Source organism: Pleurodeles waltl, chromosome 3_1, assembly GCF_031143425.1.
Source record: "Pleurodeles waltl isolate 20211129_DDA chromosome 3_1, aPleWal1.hap1.20221129, whole genome shotgun sequence".
Taxonomy (NCBI): Eukaryota; Metazoa; Chordata; class Amphibia; order Caudata; family Salamandridae; genus Pleurodeles; species Pleurodeles waltl.
The window spans coordinates 1,028,941,275-1,028,963,124 of record NC_090440.1 but is presented as its reverse complement, the minus strand read 5'-3'; the positions used below and the strand labels follow the sequence as shown (position 1 = coordinate 1,028,963,124).

General features: G+C 45.4%; 1 protein-coding gene across 2 annotated transcripts in view; it reads left to right on the top strand.

Annotated features, from left to right (window-relative positions):
- Window positions 1–21,850, top strand: part of ZNF148 (zinc finger protein 148) — a 216,228-nt gene that overhangs the window by 142,682 nt on the left and 51,696 nt on the right. For both annotated transcript variants that reach the window (XM_069224287.1, XM_069224288.1), the window contains 2 exons: window positions 15,101–15,184; window positions 17,143–17,261. In XM_069224287.1, the coding sequence (XP_069080388.1) occupies window positions 15,101–15,184; window positions 17,143–17,261 (203 nt within the window). The remainder of the gene's footprint in view (window positions 1–15,100; window positions 15,185–17,142; window positions 17,262–21,850) is intronic.

Sequence of the window (21,850 nt, the reverse complement as noted above, 5' to 3'; positions counted from 1 at the left end):
GTCGTTGACCCAGTGTTGCAAGGGGATTAGTCTGTGGCATTGGGTGCATTGACTGGTAATTTTCCGAGTAGCAGCTCACCTGACAGTTGCCCTCAGCGTGGGAGAGAATGACCTCAGTTGTTTCATTCATCTCTCGCTGGAGGATCACTAGCGTTAACTACAACTCAATCTGATCTCCTTCAGATTGGATTATCTATAGCTGGTTCTCTCTACTAAGACCCCGTATAGGAATTGTTCTCTGTTTTGTGCCATACACTGTCTGCTGAATGTTTTCTGGGGGGTACGTTCAGGTTCAGCTTGTTTCTGAACATGTTTCCACTAATCTCAATCCTGTCGAAAGTCCTGTGTAAAGTGTGGAAGAATGAAACATAGCTGATCTTGATTACCCTCGATTTGACCATGTCAGTCTGGTTTGTTACTCTATTAGAAGTCCTCATTTGCCTCCTCTTCCTCCTCAAATCCTGAAACAGAGTGGACAGGTCCTGCAACCCAGTCTTCAGATATTGCATCTACAAGTGTGGCACCTGAGATGTGCCAGCTGGATTTTTTTTGTTAACCTTCCTGCAGAAGTTGCAGAACGCCTGGATTCTTTTCAGTCCCGTCTATCTGATGTTCTGCTATTCACTCTGTAACCAGCAGAATCTGGCAGTAACTACAGTTAAGGGCTGTGATGTTGCACTGTCCACCTTCATGTGTCTTCCTGATCAGTGGTCCTTGTTTAGATCGCCATTAGTGGCACTCTTTCTAAAGAGTTTACCTAACTTGTTTCCTCCCACTCTATACATTGTTCCTTGATGCAATTTTAATCTTGTGTTGGCTTTCCTCATGGCGTCGCTATTTAAGCCAATGCAGTTATTAGTTGACTTCTTACCTGAAAACTGTACTAATAGTCGCAATATCTTTATGTGGGAGAACTCCAGGCTTTCTTAGTTCATCTACCCTTCACAAAGTTTTCTGCTTGTATAAGTTGCCCATTCTTCCTCCACCAGGTGATATGTCCATTTGAAGGACTGAGTCCATAACTTTTCCAACATTCCTCCCTTCTCAGCACACCAAATGGAAGAAGCATGTGAATTGATTGGACCCAAACATGCAGTGTCATATTGCATTGATTACACTCTACAGGACAGAGTGGATGATCAGATTTGTGTGGACTTCCCAGAGCTGAAAAGAACAAGGTGGTGACAAAACACACCATTTCTTGTTTGGGTCATCCTTTGCATAGCTTGAGTAGAGAGTTGTGCGAAAGCCTCTTGCAACTCATCTGTTGTGGTCCCATTTGCTCTCTTGCCTAAACGTATCATAATGCCTACTGTATTGCTTTATACCTGGTTCTTGACTGCTAGATCAAGGAACCAACTAAGATTTAGCTTGCCCCAGAATTAAAACGTTGCTCTCACTGATCCAGTGCATGAATCTTATCCTTGGATGCCAGGCTAGGTAGGGACATTTGTTCAGTAGCATTCCACTACTAGTGCCACGTGGCACTGAGAGATATTATCTACATAGCCAGAAGACAAGAATGGACGTTAAGCACTCTATTTATGGTACAAGAATGGATGTTAAGCACTCTATTTATGGTGACAGTGAAACAGATGATATCCGTTCTTCTTTCCACGCTTCTCACACAGGATACGGAGCTCCCGAGGTTTCCTTAAGCTTTGCTTTAAGCTTTCCCTACATTTGTCCAGATTTTCATGACCATGCCACCCCAAACCTTTCAGCTTTAAGCCCTTCAACCACTGTTACAATCATTTTGTTTCTTAAAGACTTTGGGTTCTTTTATGGCCCAGTGTCCTGTAGTATCTGCGTCTTCATGCCTCTGAAGGTCATCCGAGAGTGTGGCGCAAAGCTCAAGATGAAGTGAAGGAGTTCTTCTCACACTCATTCTATTCTGTGGCTATCACCACAAAAAAACACTAAAAGCACCACAAATACTCAAACATTCCACATACTTACCCAAGAAAGAGCAAAGCAGAGGAGTTAAAGGAAGAGGTCTGGCTCGTCCTAGCCTGTAGCTGTTCTTCAACCCTCCCCAACAACAACCCCAGCTTACCCATACCCCCTGAGCATCACAGTAACAGATAGGATTAAGTCCTTCTGTTGGCCTTTGTCACATAGAACAAACCTGGGTTACCTCATTTGATCACCAGTGTTCCTACTGCAGTGTAAACTTCAGTGAGGTTTGACTCCATACCCTGTGCTTGGCCCTAATCCAGGGTCCCTTTTGAGCCTTCCTGTACCATTTGAACCAGCTGCGGCACTGATGTTAATTTTGGCACCGGTCCAGACAAATCAGACTTCTATTCATACCTCATGCTATAGTGCGTTAACCCTCTGCTGAATAATTAATCAAGACTGAGATGCATCAGTTGGTACAAATGACTACAGCAGACACTTTTGATGGCCCCACAACCTCTTTTTTGTCAGACTCTTATTTCCTATATTTTCAGAATCTACTACCTGATAATGCGGTTGTTGACATCAATGTTGTGAACCTCAGCTAGGAAGCAAAAACGGGGCATTGTGTGGAAGTACCTCACTAGAAATGATCCGTATATTGTCCTACGTCGGGAACCCATTTTGTGCTTCGGCTTTCTCAATCGGGGCAACAATAGGTTATTGGCCCACGCAGGTTTTGACAGTGGGTCTAGAGAGATGGTAGTACTGGTCAGAAAGTCCCTCCTGCTACAGTTTATTTAGTCTTGGGTGTATGAAATGGAGTGCTGGGATGATGGTTTATAGAATAATTGGTGCAGGTGTCCTGCTATTTCCCACCAGGGCTGCAGTCGGTGGAGTTGGACATCTTGGGAAGCTGGCTTACTGGGCTAACCAAGACATTGCCCCTCATTGGTGCAGACCTCACCTCACTGAACATGGGGAGATGGATAGGGTGACTCCAGGGTGGAACTGGGATTGTCAGTTTCTGGGGGCACTGGGTTTGGCCAGTTCTTGGATGAGGTAGCACCCTGCGAAGCACCAATACTCCTTCGCTGCCAATACAATGCACACTCTGTCCAGGTTGAATTATTTATTGGTCCCCAACTGTCAGTTGGATTGATTTTGTTATACTGAAATTCTTCAATTAGGCATCTTGGACCACTCGACCATAGTTATGCAGTTGTAGACAGCGATCCCCAGATCTAGAGGAGACTAGACTTGTAGGAGCTGACCGACTGGAACATCAGTAAGCTGGTCACAGAAATCCTCTCAATACTTTCAAGAGAACAAGACCACATTAGAATCAGAGGTGGTTCTCTGGGAGGCTTTCAAGATGGTCATAAGGGTACTCCCTATAGCACATATCACATGAAAGGAGGGAGCGCAACAGAGAGAAAAGGGAGATGGAGTATACCCTGCTCCAGTGGGAAAGGGATTACATGATGTCCCCCTCCAGGGAACTTGCACATAGCACAGAAAGACTCAGATGCACCTTTCAGACTCTTGTTCAACAAGAGGGGAAGGCCAAGTTTCAGGCACAGCAGAAGGGACTTTACGAGATGGCCAGCGATGCAGCGAAACTCCTGGCCTGGCTGGCAAGAAAGGAAGAAGGCAGACATTTGGTGCAGGCAATCAGGACAATCTCAAAGGAGATGGTTGAAACTCAGGCAGAGTTCGCACAGAACTGTGCCTCTTGCCTGAAAGATATATCGAGCCAAACCCATGGGGAATGCCAGAGATCTGGAATGCTTTTTTGAGGACCTTCTGGTTCCGCGACTGGGACATGAAGCAAGGTTGGGGCTTGAATCGGAGATCATGGAGGCAGAGATATGATGTTATAGCCCAGATGAAAGGGAGAAAAACTCTGAATCACAGTGGGCTGCCCACTGAATATTAAATGTGCTAAATCCCACATTGTGTGGCTCCTTTGTGAGTTATACCGCAGGTGTAGGCATAACGGCGTACTTGAGAAAGGCAATGGTTGTCTTAATTCATAAGCCTGGGAAACATGGTGAAGATTGCACCTCTCATAGGCCAATGTTGCTGCTGAATGTCAAAACCAAGATACTTGCGTAGGTTTTGACCAGCGTGTTTTTTTTTTTAATGAACAGATTTTATTAATTTTTTATGTCAAGACTGGACTGCTCTGTTATGCATTGAAATGCTACAGTATTGAAGCGAGAATTGGTAACTCAGTCTTGTGACCAAGAACACCTCCTCAACAGTTCCCGAGTCGGAAAGTGGAGTCACTAGAAAGTCTTATGGTGTGTCTGCTCCTGCATTTCCTAGTGTGTGCAGTAATTTTTCACAACGTCTCAGATGGCGAGCAATGTAGGTGACTGTCAAATTCTAAGTAGGGGAGTTCAATTACAGGTGTAGATTAAGCGGTGAGGGATTGTGAAGATGGATCCCTGAAGTGGGAGGAAGCTGGGGAGGCCTCCTGTGAGGAGAGAGTGGGGTTTTTCAGAGAGTCTACTAGAACCCCTTAGGCACTGGCGGTATCTAGGATACCAACCCTGCACCTCTCTTGTGAGTGCCCGTTTGCAATCTGTCAATTTTTCCTGCTCCATCCTCCGGATCAGGTGCCCACGTAATACTTCCAGTGGCAGGTGAGTTCTCGCTTTGCCAATATCAGACCAAAATTTTTTAATTTATTGGTCACTTGTTTTGGAGATGTTAGGGGAGCAATGTAGTAAGCAGTGGTCAGAGGATAGCGGGACCTCTCTGCCTGTTATTCCTGTAAGTGTACTGTTAATACCCTCCCAGTAATCAGTCAGCTGTGGGCACCCCGTATCATATGGAAAATGTTGGTTCCTAACTCTCTGCATCTGGGACACGAGGCGTCATTTACTCCAGAATGCCTATTAATTCTATCTGGGGTGAGATAGGCTGTATGTAAAAGGTAAAAGCTAATTAATTGAAAATATGCTTTCCTGGATACATGAGGGGCGCACTCCAAAATGGTCTCGCATGGTTTATTAGAAATGGGGGATTCGAAGTCGTTTTCCCAACAGGTCTGTAAGGCTTCTAGTGGGTATAGGGAATCTCCCTGTAGAGCACGGTATAAGCAGGTGATGGCCCTGAATGTGCTGACTGATAGCGCTATATAACGAGGGCATTGGAGCACTTTAGATTTGTGCCCCTTGATTTCCAGTGTAGGCGTATAGTCTGTACCACTGACTGAGTAAACAATGGTCCTGTGGCAAATAGAAATCTGCTTGTAGGTCATCAAAAGGGAGCAAAACTGATTCTCTACAGAGATATCCTACTGTGTTAATCCCCACAGGTACCCATTCGTGTAACCTTCCCCAGTCTCTGCCATGGGGGAGAGAGTTTAGTATTTTAAAGGGGGGGGGGGGGGGGGGTCTGGAAAGTTTGGAACCCGAGTGAATGTTTTTCGTAGACAGCGGGCCCAAAATTTTCGAATGGCCATGAACTCTCTGCAGTTGGCTGTTGGGACAAGTCTAACCCGCAAAAGAGTTCCTACAAGGTCCTCCAGGGTGGAACTCTAGGGGCCATGATTCTGCCAGGGGCCTGTCTACCAGCCATTCACTGGGTAAACCACTGTAATCTAGGTAGTAGGATTCAAAGTCCGGGCTGCCAATTGTCCTTGTGAAGTGGGGCGATGCAGTGTGGCAAAGGCTGCACAAAGGTGTCCAGTGCCCTAGAGGAAGGATGTTATAATGGAGTTGAGCTCCATGAAAAATGACCTAGGTATAGAGAGTGGGAGCGTCACAAAGAAGTATAAAAATCTAGGTAGTACTATCATTTTCAGGATGGCTATACACCCTGTGACTGAGAGGGGAAGTGTTCTCCAGAACTCTATAGGAGTCTTCAGCATCTTGGTCGCGAGGCCCAAGTTCCCCTCGAGCAGATCGCATCACTATGACAGACCTTGACTCCTAAGTAGGAGAGGCAGTGTGGCTCCCAAATGAGTCGGCCTAGAGATTCAGAGGATAGTGCTTCTCCTGCCACCAGAAACTGTGGGGGGGAGGGGGGGTTGGGGGGGAAGGGGGTTCTGCCAGTTCACTTTTAGACTCAAAAACATGACAAAGGTCTCCAGCATCCGTGTTCTGGCCCCTGCTAGGTCTTCCCCAGTGTTGCTAAGAAAACGTACGAGGTAATCAGCATAAAGTGCAATTCTCTGGGTGGTGGGGCCTACCTGGAGGCCTCTGTATGCAGTATCCGAATGCACTAAGTGCACAAGCGGTTCCATGGCTATTGCGAAAAGTAAGGGCGACAGCGGACACCCTTGGTGTGTGCCCCTTTCGATTTCATAGTTTTCTGAGATTAATCGTCCTCTGCAGACCCTAGCAACAGGATCAGTGTACAGGAGACGAGTCCAGTCAACAAAGGATCGGCCCAGCCCCATGTGGATCACGATGGTGTACCAATAGTCCCATGCAAGGCTATCAATGGCCTTCTCAGTATCTAGAGTCAAGATCGCAGCAGTTTCCTTATCCGTAGGAGGTGGCCTCGAGTAGCATCAGCAAAGGCCACATGTTGTTCCGCCCCAGAATTAAGTCTGCTTGATCCGAGTAGATTATTTTAGTCATGAGCGGGAGTAACCTATTAGCTAGTATTTTACTCAGGAGTTTATTTATAGTCTATATTTAACGCTGACAGCGGACGGTACGCTTTGAAGTCTGCTGCTAGCTTCCCTGGTTTTTGGAGGGGCACAACCGATGTATCTTTGGTGGTTTGTGGAAGTGTCTCCCATTCTTTTGTAAAGGTCGACTAGTGTAGGTGCCAATTCCATTGCATAGTGGCGTAGACTTCTGCCGGTAGTCCGTCAGAACCCCTTGCCAGGTTCTTAATCACTCTTAGTACTTCAGGTAGGGTGATGTCCATTCCCAGTCCCTCTGCTTCCTCGCCCGACTGATGGGAAAAAGGTCTATCCCTGAGAGAAAGCCATAGAGGCCCGGTTTATCATGTGGGCTTTTGCTAGTGTATAAGTCTAGATAATGTGCAAAACAGTAGTTAATGTCGGATTGGGAGTACAGCGGGGCTCACGTGCTAGAGATGAGTTCTACTACGGGCGATCCTCTCTTGGTGGGGTTAGTTAGTTAGCTAGCAGAGGGCTGGGGCAGTTGTGCTCTGCATAAGATCTCTCCGTGTATGCAGCCCATTCTTTAGCTTCGAGTAATGTTTGGTGGGATTCTGGGTGCTCAGGGTGGTACAGTTTTGCTGCCTTTAGCGTTTGTTCGATGTCAGCGAGTTCGCGGAACAACGTCCTGCGGACTCCCATTGATTCCGCAATACAATGACCGTCTAATACAGCTTTAAACGCATCCCATTCTTCATATGGGGAAGAGGCAGTTCCACTGTTCTTGGCAAAATAGTCACATATTAGCTCTCGAATGGCTTCCAGGAATTGTGGGTCATCTAGGGATTCAGGTGTGTCGCCAGGTAGGAATCCTGGGGGATTGTGTATTCCATCTCAGGTTCAAGGGAACCGGGTTATGATCCGATATGGTGTGGGTGAGATATTCTAAGTTATGGACCTTGAGGCGTGTGTTTGCCGTACACAGGAAAGTGCTGAGCCATACATGCAGGTCATGTAAGGGGGAAAAGAAGGTTTAATCCCTACCTAGGTGGTTCCTGGCACCCCAGGTGTCTATAAGGTTCCAGTTTTTTTGCCAAGCTGTGAAGGGTCGGACAAAACGGTGAATGGAGGAGTCTCAAAGTGGAGGAGGGGATTGATTAAGCGCAGGGTCAACTACACAGTTGAAGTCTCTTTCCACGACAGCATACTGTGTCAGGAATGGTGACAGCCGTACAGATATGCTGACTAGGAACGAGGGTTGATCTCTGTTCGACCCTAAATGTTTACTAAATTGATGTCTCTTCCATCAAGCCTGACACAGAGAGTGACATAACGGCCCCCTGGGTCAGTCACTAAACTTGTGTTGGAATGGTACTCCCGCTCTGAAACAAATCAACACTCCCCTGGCAAAGGCAGAGTATGTGGTTAAAAAAAAAGTTGCCCTCTCCATCGCTGTTGGAATGCCTCTACTTCCTCAACAATCAAGTTTGACCAGCCATTTGATAAAGGTGGTTAGCTCCCTGATAGGCCTGGATCTGTCAGGCTTCAAGCCCTTGAGGGCAGCAAGGCACAATTTCCGTCAGCTGGCGAGGCTGCTTGGCGCTCCAGACCTGTATAGCTGAACTGGCCAATCCAGCTCACCCTTGATGCTGAAAAGGCTTTTGATTCTCTGAAGTGGCCCTATATGTGGGCAGTCTTGGAGGAGATGGGTTATGGTCTGCGATACCTGTCCTGGATGAGGCTTTTTTATACACAAACCCAAAGGCGAGAGTAAAGGTCAATGGGCCTCCGTCTGCAGAATTCAGATTGGCCAAGGGCACCTGACAGGGCTTCCCACTATCCCCCCTTGCTATTTGCAGTGGCACTTGAGCCTTTGGATACCCAGATAAGGGGAGACTCATTAATCCGGCGACTGAGCTGGGATCTGAACTGGGAGAATGTGATCTCCGTCTATGCTGACAATATCCTTCTTTATTTGGCAGACCCGGATCATTCTGGGCCGTGGATTGTGTGGGTCCTTTTCAGTGATTTGCATCAACTGGCATAAGTCAGTGCAATATCCTCTATCCAGGAGTGCTTCCTTTCTGAGTTTGGGTAGCCTGCTACACTGGGAGCCAGCTGGGTTTTTATATTTGGCTATATTTTTTACCACAGATAGGTACACCTTCCTCAGGAAAAACCTTCACATAATCCTTGCGTACTTAACGAACACCAGGTTGTTCCGCTTAGGAAGGAGTGGTTCTGACCGATGATCGAGGGGATGAGGGCAGAGGAGGACACTGCTTCACACACTCTGGGGCTGCCCCAAGATTCAACCATTCTGGGAGGCGGTAGGACGCAGGACTTCAGAGGTGATGAAGACCATGCTGGATTCATATACTGCAGCTGGTGGCCTTTAGTATCTGGGGTGAGCAGTCTCTGGACAGGTACACAATGATCTTTTGCTGTGTCGCCTTGATTTGATCCGAAAACGGAATGGTGAGGCACCCCCAACAGTGCAGGAGTGGGAGACAATAAGGATTGGTGCATGTGGTGTACCACTCTAGGGGCAGTCCCAGAACGTTTGACAAGGTGTGGAGCCGCTGGACGATGGCTGCATAAGGGGCTGATGGGGACGTCAAGGGACAGAGGTCTTCGTGTAGGAGTAATGCTGTGAGTTGGAAGACACTGGGGGGAGGACGCAGCGCACAACCTAGAGGCTATAGATATGTAGGGTGGAGTGCTATCCGAAGACTGTATCCATGATATTGCCAACATGTAATGTACTGCTTATAGAACCATTGTGTCTGTAGTCTTTCATTCAAGTTTCCCAGATAGACAGGAGTTGTAATAACATTTTTAATAAAAAGTGTTTTAAAAAATGTTAACCTCCTGCCTCTGCTTAACACAATTTTTCATTCTAATGGTCCTTATGAATGGCTGCGGCTACCCACTTTGCCTGAAAATTTCCTTTGTCAGGAACCATTAATAGCTGATATGCCCAATGTTTGTAGTGTACATTGCTACTGAGACATTGGAAGTTCCTCTTCATACTGAGAATCCTCAGTCCAATTTCTTCACGGAGATCCTTTCTGCTAAGCAAAGATCTGAAGCTACTTTACAATTTAATGAAACTTTATTATGGACACTGAAGGAGCATTGGAGAAACCTTCTGCCACAGCGATTGTATGGGCAGTGTCCAGAAAATGTAGGCCTGTTTGTTTAGAGTCTGCTCTCCTCTCCAAGCATCCCTTGGTTGAGTGCATGCAAGTACCAGGCATTCTTCGTGCAGCCAAAGGGTAATACTTTCCCAACCATGGCCTCCAGCAGGGAATTGAGTTGTCTTGATACCCTGAGGAAGAAAGTTTTTGCTTGTGGGAGTTTTGGTCATTAGAGCACCTAAGCCAACTGCCTTTTATTTTTTTTATTTTTTTTGCAACAGATTTTTATTGTTTCTATCCACAATTGGACAATTGGCCCATAACCGTATAGTATCACTCCTTAGTTCAAGCTGTGGTATCAGGTAGCCCCTAGTGGGTCACAACTCGGCCCTTCCCCCATTTGTCAACAATTCCCCCTGCTCCCCCTTAAAAAAAAATGTTTTAAATGTTTTGCCGCTCAGTATCCATTATATTCTCCAGCCATGAATTCCCACTGTGCAACCAGTCATGTAATCTCACTCCCATAATCGTGCTTGGGTCAGGATGGGTACTCCACGATCCTCTGCCCCTCCATCCGCCCAGGGTCTTTCAATCTTCACCATCGTCCGGTAGTGCTCAGGCTGCGGAGAACCCCTCCACAAAGCCACGTTGGGTTCTTTCAGATAGTCAACCAGATTATCCTATGTACGGACTAAGTCAAAGAAAGCAGCGTGCCCTCTTCACCTCTCTGAGCAGAACCCTACTTTCAAGCTCCGCCCATTTAACAAGTGCATCTCTCCATTTAGCCACGTTAGGGTCCCAATTGGCTTTCCAGTGCATTTTAGTTTCTCATTTTGTAAGGATCCTAGCCAGGTCCATGAATCTATTAGTGGCCTTTCATTTTGCCGGGCACTGAATCCTCCCCAGCAAGCATGAATTCAGAGAGCAAGGAATTAAGCGATTAGTTATGTAATTAACACATTCTGTCACCTCTTTCCAGAACCCTGAAAAGGAAGGACAGGCCAACACCATACGATACATCTCTGCCCCAAGCTCTCCATATCTTAGACATTTCACCCCAGCAGCCTGGTAGAACTTGTTAATCTTACCAGCGTAAGGTAGGTTCTATGGAGGAAATGAAAGTTCATTTACTTGAACCTGACCTACCTAGATACGTTTGGATCGGGTTTCAGAATTTTTAACCAGTCTACTTCCTGGATTGACGCCCTCAAATCTTTTACCATTTGTTCTGAAGTTTCCTCAAGGGGGTTATAATATCTGCTCTGATAGCTCGATAGAAACATGTGATCACCTTGTGTCACCCAGTAGAGGTACAAAGAAGCTAGCAGCTCCTATGTGTGGGGGGCTCAGCCATCCCGGCCTACCAGTGATTTTTAACTGCCCCTAATACTGCCCTATTTAACAAGAACTGTCTCCTGAGAAGTCTCGATTCCAGGCCCAGGTCTTCAAAGAGGAACTGCTACCCGGCCCTGAATAGATCCCCCACCTGGCCCAGACCAACAGTTGCCTGCTCATTGAACCTCCTTTGGTCGCCACACCTGGCCACCAACCACAGCCACTGCAAATAGAAGTCAGAAGAGTACGGACATCTTAGCCAACAATCCTGCATGACATTTAGTTCCTTAGAGGGGTTTTAAGAGTATTTGAAACAACTCCCAGGTCTCAGGCAGCTGCCGGTTCCCCATTCCCACAGGGGATTGCCGTCTGCGTATCCACTGAGTAAAGCACTGCAGCTGCAGTGCCAAATAGCAGGATTCCAAGTCTGCTGCCACCAGCCGTCCCTCCATGACCGGGCCTGCAACTTCGCCAAAGCCAGCTACTGCCTTCTGCGCCCCCCCCCCTTAAAAAAAACAAGCTGCCACAAATAACGACAATGATCTCCCAAAATTCACGCTTGATCGCACAGGCAGAATTTCGGCTTTGCCATCCTGTGGGTCATGATACATCTTAACCCCCAGATACTGCAGGTAAGTTGTCTCCCACCTCAGACCTCTCAGATCCGGCAGGGGAATGCAAATCTCTACTGATAGGGAACAGGTTAGACTTGTGTCAGTTCGTGCATAGGCCTGACACTCTCCCAAACTGCTCCAATGTAGGTAAGTAGCCTCTTTTTTTGCATGATTATCCCCACTTTTTGCCTGTTTGTCAGTGTGTTTGACTGTGTTCACTGGGATCCTGCTAACCAGGACCCCAGTGACTATGCTCTCTCCCTTTAAATTTGGTTGCTTGAACAACTTACTCCACACATTTGGCATACTGGTGCCACCATATAAATCCCTAGAATATTGTACCTAGGTACCCAGGGCAATGGGGTACCAGGGGAACCCCATGGGCTGCAGCATGTATTATGCCACCCATGGGGAGCCCATGCAAAGTGTATCTACAGGCCTGCCATTGCAGCCTGTGTGAAACAGTGCATGCACCCTTTTTACTACAGGTCACTGTAAGTCACCCCTATGGTAAGCCCTCCTAGCCCAGGGGGCAGGGTGCAAGTACCTGTGTGTGTGAGGGCACCCCTTTAATAGGAGAGGTGCCCCCACGAACTCCAATTCCATTTTCCTGGACTTCGTGAGTGCTAGGATGCCATTTTATGCTTGTACCGGCCATAGGTTACTACCTATGTCCAGCTGCATAATCGTAACTTCGAACCTAGGCATGTTTGGTATCAAACATGTCGGAATCCTACCCAAATACTGTTGCCATTATTGGAAGTATGATTCCATGCACTCTGGGGGCTCTTTAGAGGACCCCCAGCATTGCTCCTAACAGCCTTCTTGAGTTTTCTGGGCAGTCAAAGCTGCTGCTCCCCTCAGACAGGTTTCTGCTCTCCTGCTGCTTGAACAGCTCAAGCCCTAGAAGGCAGAACAAAGGATTTTCTTTAAGGGTGGGGGGTAACACCCTCTCCCTTTGAAAATAGGTGTTACATGGCTCCGGTGGGGTAGCTTCCCCAAACCACTGGTATGCTTTGAAGGGCACATTTGGTGCCCTTCATGCATAAACCAGTCTTCTCCAGTTCAGGGACCTCCAGTCCTTGCTCTGGCATGAAACTGGACAATGGAAAGGGGAGTGACCAGTCCCCTGTCCATCACCACCCCAGGGGTGGTGCCCAGAGCTCCACCAGAGGATCCCCAGGTTCTGCCATCTTGAATCCAAAGTTGGCAGGGACCTCTGGGAGCATTTGGGTGGCCTGGTCAGGCAGGTGAAGTCAGAGCCCTCTCCTGATAGGTGGTCACCTGGCTAGGTGACCAAACCCCTTTTCAGGGCTATTTAGGGTCTCTCTCTTGGGTGGGTCCTCAGATTTTAGATCTATAACAATATTAGAGGCATGCAAGTGCGTTCCTTAACAGCTCAGCACCTCAAAATTGCTGCAGATGTGCCTGGCACCTCACAGCCCGTGGGCCCGGCGTCTGGAGGTGCCACATCTCCGATCTGGTGCTCAATGCTGGTGTGATGTGCCATTGAGGACCGTCGATGCTCAATCAGCGAGGAGGCCCACCCGGAAACAATCAACAGAAGTTAGACAACCAAGGCCACCTATCCTGATAGAAATTCTCAATCCGCTGCCATGCCACAGCCTCTCAGGGCCAACCCAGACCTGCCCTCCTTTGCTGTCACCACCTTTGAGGCCCGTCCTCCACCTGGTGCTCCCCGGATCACACAGGCTGCCTTTGGTGTGTGCGCCACTCAGAGCACCAAGAATGCCAAAAGCACGTCACGACCCCCTGTGGGCCAGGGAGGAGGGCATCCCCACTGCTGCTGCATACGGATTGTGGGCAGATGGAGGATGTATCTTGATATCAGCTTTGGAACTAACCTAGGCTGCGGCCATTCTCGTTGGTATCAAGCCACACCCTCCCCCTTCATCCCCCTCAAAGTGTAATTTGTTAAGCAGCCAAACCGGCTGTGCAAGGTGTTCTGCAAGACTTCTGCCTGTGAGCAGGGCTGGAGGCTAAGGCTTTAAAATCTTCCATCTAAGTGAGGGGACACCACCAAGGGACATCCAAGACCACCTTGCCCTGGACCCTGGAGCACAAGTACATTCCTGCTTGGCAAGACCAGTATGTCCTCTGAGGAAGAGAAAATTGCTGGGCGGTTCAACGTCCATTGAGGTGTTCTGGTTGGTGGATACCTGTAGTGAGGTGTGAGTAGATGGCTGCTTCCCACTATTGGTCATTGTTGTGTGCATGTTTAGGTCGGTAACCCCATATGCCGGAAGGGCCATTGTGAAGATTACCATGCTGATCGGGCCGTTGCCTATGTATGGTGTGCAAGTTGGCAACTTCGTATGCCAGGTGGGCCGCCGCTGAGGTAATCTGCCCAACGCCCAAGTGAAGAGCGGGTGTGGTAACCCTGAAAGCCAGAGGGGTCACCCGAACAAAACAAGGATGGTTTTGTGACTGATGCTCTTGTTGCATAGAAAGGGTGCCATGGTGACCTGTGCAGGCCTGAGCCCTGACTGAAGATCAACCCCACCTCCCCAAATCCCCCCACCTGTGAGGAAACCCTAACTTTTTATCAGAGGAGCCCCATCTCAACGCATATTACATGTGTGGATGACAATTTTCCTGTGCTTGACAGGGAAAGTGAGTGGCACTGCTTTTGTCTAATTCTGGCATAGTACTGATAAGTGAAACATGGAAAATAACAATTCTGTCTAAAGAAAATCCGTAAGTAGTTGAAAGATAGTTGAAAGTAAATGAGTTTAAGGAACGTTAGGAAGCAAAAATGGTTACTAGCGTATGTGTGATGTGTTTACTTTGTATGAATCACTCCACTTCATTTTATCCAAAATTCCGAAATCTATTGTGATCAGACCGTTGGTAAGGGGTGGTTAATTTATTGCACACATGAAACGTTTGTCTTTTTTCATCGCAGTGATTTAATGTGTTACTTTTTCTTCCTTTCAAATTCGGGTTCAGGGAGTTCTATAAATACAGCCCATAGTTGCACATTGAAATGTAAAAAGGGATACTTAATGTAATGGTGGGTCATAAGCCACATAGAAATGTATTTAATGTGTATGTTTTTTTCTAACTGCTTTAAATTTGTTAATAAAGTTGTGTCAGTTAACAAAATCAGTACCCACATCTTAGAAAAGATCTTTATTTGGATGACTATATCATGTCAGTCTCTCTACTATTTTGCGTTCTGCTATGTTTGCTTACCCTTTGAATTCACTGTATCTGTAAGGCTTTCTGGTGTCTAACGGACGTAATTGCCATTAGTGTTACTATTGACTATATCTGCATGAGATATTGGTATTTTACTTTTGGGACCCATGTTGAAAACAATGAAAAATAAAAATCAACAATATTGAGGTTTCATGCGGTCGCTAAATAAAGTGCCCAGCTGTCACTGCCTTATATAAAAAAAGAGGGATGTGGGCATTTGGGGAAAAAAGTAGTCAGTAGAATTTGAGTCCTTCAAAAAAATGTAGTTATTAACGTATGGATGTGGAATTATGTTGTTCAAGGTGAAAAACCCTTTCAGTGCTGTCAATGCGAAATGCGTTTCATTCAGAAGTACCTGCTACAAAGACATGAGAAAATTCATACTGGTGAGTACAGTACCTTAACTGCCTTTACCGGCATGCTTTGAGTGTGTTTCCTATGCTTTAAAAGTTGTTTTAAGTGTTTGAAGCTCGATCTTTTGTTGCCTCCGATTTTTAATGTTGCTAGTGGGTCGTGCATGAAGCTTAGAATCCTATTGAGTGAAGTCTACCTCATCATTTTTTCTCTTCCAGCCATTTGAAGCTGCACGAATACGTTTACCCCACTTATATGATACATATAGTATTTAACAGTTAAATAGTGCATGTAACATAAAAATCAGAGTGATCGTTCCTGGTCAGCATCTCTTTTTGTATCTCGGATTTCAGGTTACATAAAGGCCAGGCCAAGGTCCAGGGCATGTCACAAGCAAACTGGGGTGATTTTTTTTTTTTTTTGTGAAGAAGTGTGTGCTTTCACCTACTCTCTGCCTCCACCTCTGCTCTTCATTTATTTCTTCCTCTGCCGCCCGCAATCCTCCCTACAGCCAACACTCCCCCCACCCCCTACACACACACCCGACCCCTAAACACACCCGCGTTCCTGGCCCTGTCTGCTCTTGACACTGCTAGGCGGGTGTGGTTGCAGCAGGCTTTAGCGTTACATGCATGGTACCTCTGACTGATCACTAGAAGGAGTTTATTACCCTTAGACGTTTACCCTAAAGTGTTTCAAGTTACAATAATAAACATTTCGCCCCATAGGTAAGAATATTTTGATAGTAAGACTTTAAGAGAATATTTCATTTTTTTAATTTCTTTTACTTCTTGAAAATATTTGAGGTGAACAACGGAATTAGAAATCAGCACTTGTTGCAAAAATGCATTCAGTTCATTTTGGAGAAGGGGTGCGAGTGAACTAAACATGTGATTTCTTTATTAAACAAAAGATAATTCAGTGATGGAAAGTTTTCACCCTGGCAGCCCTTCAAGTCTTTGTATGTATCGTGAGACCAAATAAGGGGAAGCAGCCACTCAGTATCACAGTTCAGTTAGCCGCCTTGGTACATAAAATGTTTACCATAGGAGCTTTATTTGAGGGTTAGTCAACCCATCAACAATATGGAAACCATACTAATTTACTATGCACTGTTTCATCCTCTGGGTCGTTTATGGGTTGACATTTTCCTTTCTAATATACCACGGTGAACATTGGATTTTGTCATTTTGGTGCATTATATATTCGGTGTCCTTCCTAGTCATGTATAAATAATATTGTTTTAGATGCCAAATTTTCTGCCTCTTGTACTTAAAATCAATGAACTCAGCATAACCGCTGCATAAATCTGAAATAATATTTTAGGTAGAAGGCAAACTTATTGCTTGTGTATATCGCCTGGCTGTGAATGTTACTGGCGAGCTATTAGTTTTTGTTGACAAATGCCATAGAATGCACTGTCACAGATTTCTTCTAGCGCTGTTGCAGGATGGCAAGTAATTGACTGCAAAACCTTAACCTCGCCAGATCGAATGTCTGTGAATACCAAGATCTAGAAAATGAACATTAGTAAAGCGGCAGTTGAAAGTATCATTGGAAAATTGAAATTCAAGCGTCATTTATCACTGAAGGAAAGTTGATTCCGTTTTTATTAAATTGGACTTTACCATCTGTGACACTTTAAAGCAAAACTGAGTTTGTTGTGTGTAGTTATCCGGGTGTTTTTAGTGTTGCCCCCATTCGTTTTCAGTAGCTTGTTAATCAGCTACCTACTAAGATGGGCAAAGCTAGGTTCGTTTTAGAAAATTGAGGAAATTTGTGAGACAGAATAAACTCGCATCCTTCAGGTGCTGCCTATTATTATTATATACAAGGAATGTTATGTTAACTTGCCGCTGAAATTCAGCATTTGCGCGTGGCATACTTTACAGAACATCTTATTTACACCTAGAATCACATTTTCTGACTTCTTAGAAGCATCCAGTTTGGTATAATCTGTTATCTAACGTCTTTCTGCCATTACGTTCAGGTGAAAAGCCATTTCGCTGCGATGAGTGTGGCATGCGGTTCATACAGAAATACCATATGGAAAGACACAAGAGAACGCATAGTGGAGAAAAACCTTATCAGTGTGAATACTGTTTACAGGTAATTGCAAAGATACATTTGAGACAAGAGCAAAGACCATGATTTGTTTATACCTATAAAATAGCCTTAAGTTTATTGGACCATGGGTTGTCCAGAACATATGGTGTTTAGTTTTTATGTGGAGCGTATTTCTATATACATGCCATTGTTTCAGTTATATTTATTTAACTTTATTAAGCTTGAGATTTTTTTTAAGTACTTCGGGGCCCAGCCCTCTTGCAATAAAGGAAGAACCCTGATGTTCTCTCTCATTGTAGCTTCATTGATATTCATAGATTTAGAATATTTTTGCCTGTGTGTTGAATCTGGGAACACCTTTTTTCTAGGATGCATTTTATTGACTTTTAGTAGCTAAATACATTAACAACAATTACTCAGTAGTTCTACACTCTGCATTGCCTTCTTGATGTGAAAGTCCCCTCTCATCTAATAGGTACATGAATGTTGGTATGGTCTAAATTAAATAATAAATAAAAATAACAAAACCACAACTCAAGACCCCCTCCTCCGCCTTCTCCAGTAGACACACTCATAGCATCTATTGCTGCTATTTGAGAAGGGATCTAGATGCCATCCCATTTTGGGATGTTTAGGTTTCGATTTATTGCTCCCCCTTTCTCAAAATCAGCATGGAGTAGTATTTCCCGTTATTAGGCCCAACAGATGCAACAGGTCGCAGAGCTTTCTTAAGCGGGTCACTTATTTATACTGCTGTTTTATGAATCAATTGAATTATCCCCATTATTCCATTGTAAAGGTATAAGTATTCTTGTTGTGTTCAATGTAAGTGCTGATTTGTAGTTTGGTTACTCGAGATCCCTGATCTTGCGTCTTTAGTCCATATATTAGGTCTCCTTTATCATGTAGAAAACCCACAATAGAAAAACCCACTACTTTTTCTACATTACCAAAGACAATTTTCCAAAGTACTTTCACCTTCGACATTCAGACATGTGGAGTAGCATCCCCAAGTCCTTCTCGAATCTTCAGCAGGTTTCAGTAACCACTGGATAAATTTGGCAAAGACGCTGTTGAATCCTATGCCATTAATACATATGCTGACTCTGTGTTATGTTCGTATATCTTTTTTGGATGCCTTCTCAGATGCCCCTCCGTTATTTCTGTGTAGTATGTTGAACCATTTTTCTTTTTACATCCATTACATGCCTTTTTTTCCCCTCAGCTAAAATATAGTGAAGTGAGAAATGCCTGTGAACTCCTCAAACCCCTTGACTAATTTCTTGTATGTCGGAGGAAGTCTGATGTCAGTTACTTTGTGGGTTGGAGGACACTGTCATATTTGCATGGACTGTAGTCTTTCATTCTCTATTGCTGTGAGATCTGTTTTACAGACATCAAATAATTTGATGTGCCCTTTTATTGCTTTTTGTGAGAAGCCAGCAGTCTCCATGTGTCCTCTGTTCAAAACTCTTTTCTGTCATCACTGGCATAAAATGTACATTGTAGTAAATGAACATGTTGTGAGACAGTAAAGTAATTAAATCCCCTCTGAATTGCCACCTGGTCCCATGAATAACGTATTTGTAAGGCGCTTGTAGTGCTCTTGGGCACCTTAGAGCGGGCTAACAGATTTTTATTGCTAACCTACTCAAGCTACTCATCTTTTTGACCTCAGAAAGGCAAAAGAATGAGTGGACCCACTGGCATTTAAACAATTGACCATGAGTTCAGGCATAGACTCCTGGAGTGGATGCAGTGGTCTACTGAGCCACTAGATACAGCTTTCTCTTAAGGAGTCAAGAAGTACAAGTTTGTGGGGGCATTATGGGCCTAATTTAGAGTTTGGTGGAGGGGTTACACCATCACAAACGTGACCGATATCCCATCCGCCGTATTACTATTTCCATAGGCTCTAATGAGATTGTAATGTATGGCAGACGGGATATCCGGCACGTTTGTGACAGAGTAAACCTTTCTGCCAAACTCTAAATGAGGCCCTAAGTCTCCAGTGACCAGGCAGTTCTGTTCCAAGGGATCCTCATCAATAGGCATAAACACTGAATATTCCCACCCACGTGTGGGAACCCCGAAGCATATACAAACACACATGTATATGTGTGAAATATATATGAAAAATAATATTTTAGTAGAGAATTTCAATACAAATATAAGATATACATGTGAAAACAGAAATGCAGCATATGTTGAGAAAAAAGGCTAACAATGCTTTATTTTTTGGAGTTTTTTTTTATTTTATTAAACATAAATTGAAAACTTCACTTAAAGGTTAAAAAAAAACTTTGTAGTCAAAGTAGAAGGCATAGAACGTGTAAGCAATCCATTTAAAAAAAGAAAAACGACATTGAAAATAAAGGAGCATTATTAGCCAATAGGATGCATGCAGGTTAACACAGCAGAACCAAAAAATTGGCACCGTGCCTTTATGACCCTGAGCACCTCCTGTATCCCACCATGCCTCAGGGGTGAGTTTGAGGTGACAGTTGGTTCACAGTTAGGTCATTTCTTTTTTTCCGGCTTCTTCTGTGAGGATCCTGGAGCACTGAGCCCTTATTTTTCTGGTTATTTGACCAGAAAAATTATCTAAAACTATTTTTTCTCTGCTTTACTCCACGGTTCTTCATATTTACTGAGTAGAGGGATAATTTTTTTCACAGGTATTCCTTCACTTTTTGTGAAATGTCCTTCTTGTGGGAAGAAGGCTCAGTCAGACCCACTCTCTGTGTGCATAGTATGTGTGCCTCAGAGTCACTGTCTGAACACCTGCAGACATTGTAAGAATCTGTCCTAAAGAACTCTTGAGGACAGAGAAAGGATTCGGTTACATGGTCTGCACGAAAGAGAGAAGACTTCTAAAGACTCTTCTGAACAACGGCGAGCCAGATCAACGTCGCCCGGTAGGAAAATTCCTGTCTGTTCACCGTCAAGGTCATCCCTTCCATCATCGCATCACCGGGTGTCGAAAGACACGACGTTGAAGACTCAACTCCCTCATCAGGGTAGTTCTCCGTCGACGGTCACACACCGATCGACATCGAGCAGGTACATCAGTACTCACACACCGTCGAAGGCTAGTCGTCATAGTCTCCATCTGCCCATCGCTCGATGTCAAAACACTCGTCGAGGCATATTCCTGCAACGGGCCACCGCTCGACATCGAGACCTGAGAAGATGGGGAAATCTCGCTCGAAGTCATGAACTCACAGATCTCCGTCGACGGCAGTGCAACGTCAATTGACCTCGAGACAACCATCAACTGTGACATTTGTCTCACAAAGAGTTGCTCTACGTACCAGCCCCCCTCGAAAGTCACCTACTAGTCTGCAACAGACTTCTGAGACTGCTCTTTTTCACCAAGGCCCTGTAGTCACTATTCAGAGTGGGTCTTAAGGGGCATCAAGACCATCATCGGTAGGACACCTCTCACCTATAAACTTGTCTCCGAGGTGGTTCGAAAGCCTTAATAAGACATCGGCTTCTTCAGACTCTCATTATTCGCGCCTTTATTCACCATCTGCGTCTTTACCTCGAACGCCTTCACCGACGACACCCACTGAGCACGCAAGGCCAACTTAGGACCAGCCCAGTCCTAGACTCCAGCGCAGCCAGTCAAGGTCATCCACCAGAAGTAGGTCATGATCCAGGAGGCGGTCTAGATCTAGATCTAGATCCTCTAGATCACGGCAACGACAGCGTAGGTCTCCTTCGTGGTCTACGGCATCGGAGTCTTCCATCAAAGACTATTCACCAACCTTGACTAACTCCCCTCTGGCAAGAGTATCGCCAGTCGACGATATTACAACTTTCAACAAGGTGTTGGTTAGAGGGGCCCAGAAACTTAATATAGATATTCCAGAGCTGACTACTTCATCGCCGGTAACTTTTGAGACCCTACATCATCGTGCCTCCCTGGTTCCTGGTCTTTTACAACCAGCTATGGACACATTTCTGACCCCTGCTAGCCTACGCTTAGCTCCGGCTAGGATACTAAAAAAGTATAAAGCCCCAGACCAGGATCCTTTCTTTCTCAGGACTGATCCACCTCCAGACTCTGTGATTTTAGCTGCTGCCCGTAAGACTCATTCAGTAGCATCATCATCGACGGTCCCACCAGATAAGGAGAGTAAACATCTGGATTCATTGGGCAGGAAAATGTGTGGCACTTTAGCAGCATACATGAAGGTCTCCAGTGCCTCTGCACTGTTGGGAAGATGTGACCGTTCTTTGTGGGACTCTGAACAGGTTCGTAGAAAAATTGCCTAGGAAAGATAGGCAAGATTTTCAAGAGATCCTTCAGGAGGGGAGTTTAGTGTCCAACCAAGTTATTAGTGCGCTGCAGATGGCATAGATTTGGTGGCTCATGGCTACGCACATGGCATTTGTGCAAGGAGGTCCTCATGGCTACGTCTTCCAGGGTTGAGACAGGAAGCACAACACCAAGAGTATAGAAGGAGGTACAGGCCTTATGATAAGCGTCTTTATCAACAGAGGGTTCAAACCCCTCATTTGTCCCAAAGACCTCAGCAGAAACAAGGACGACCTTTCTTTTAGTCACGCAAAACTGCGAGAGATCGCGCACCAAGCAGACCACATCAGTCTACCCCAAAGGA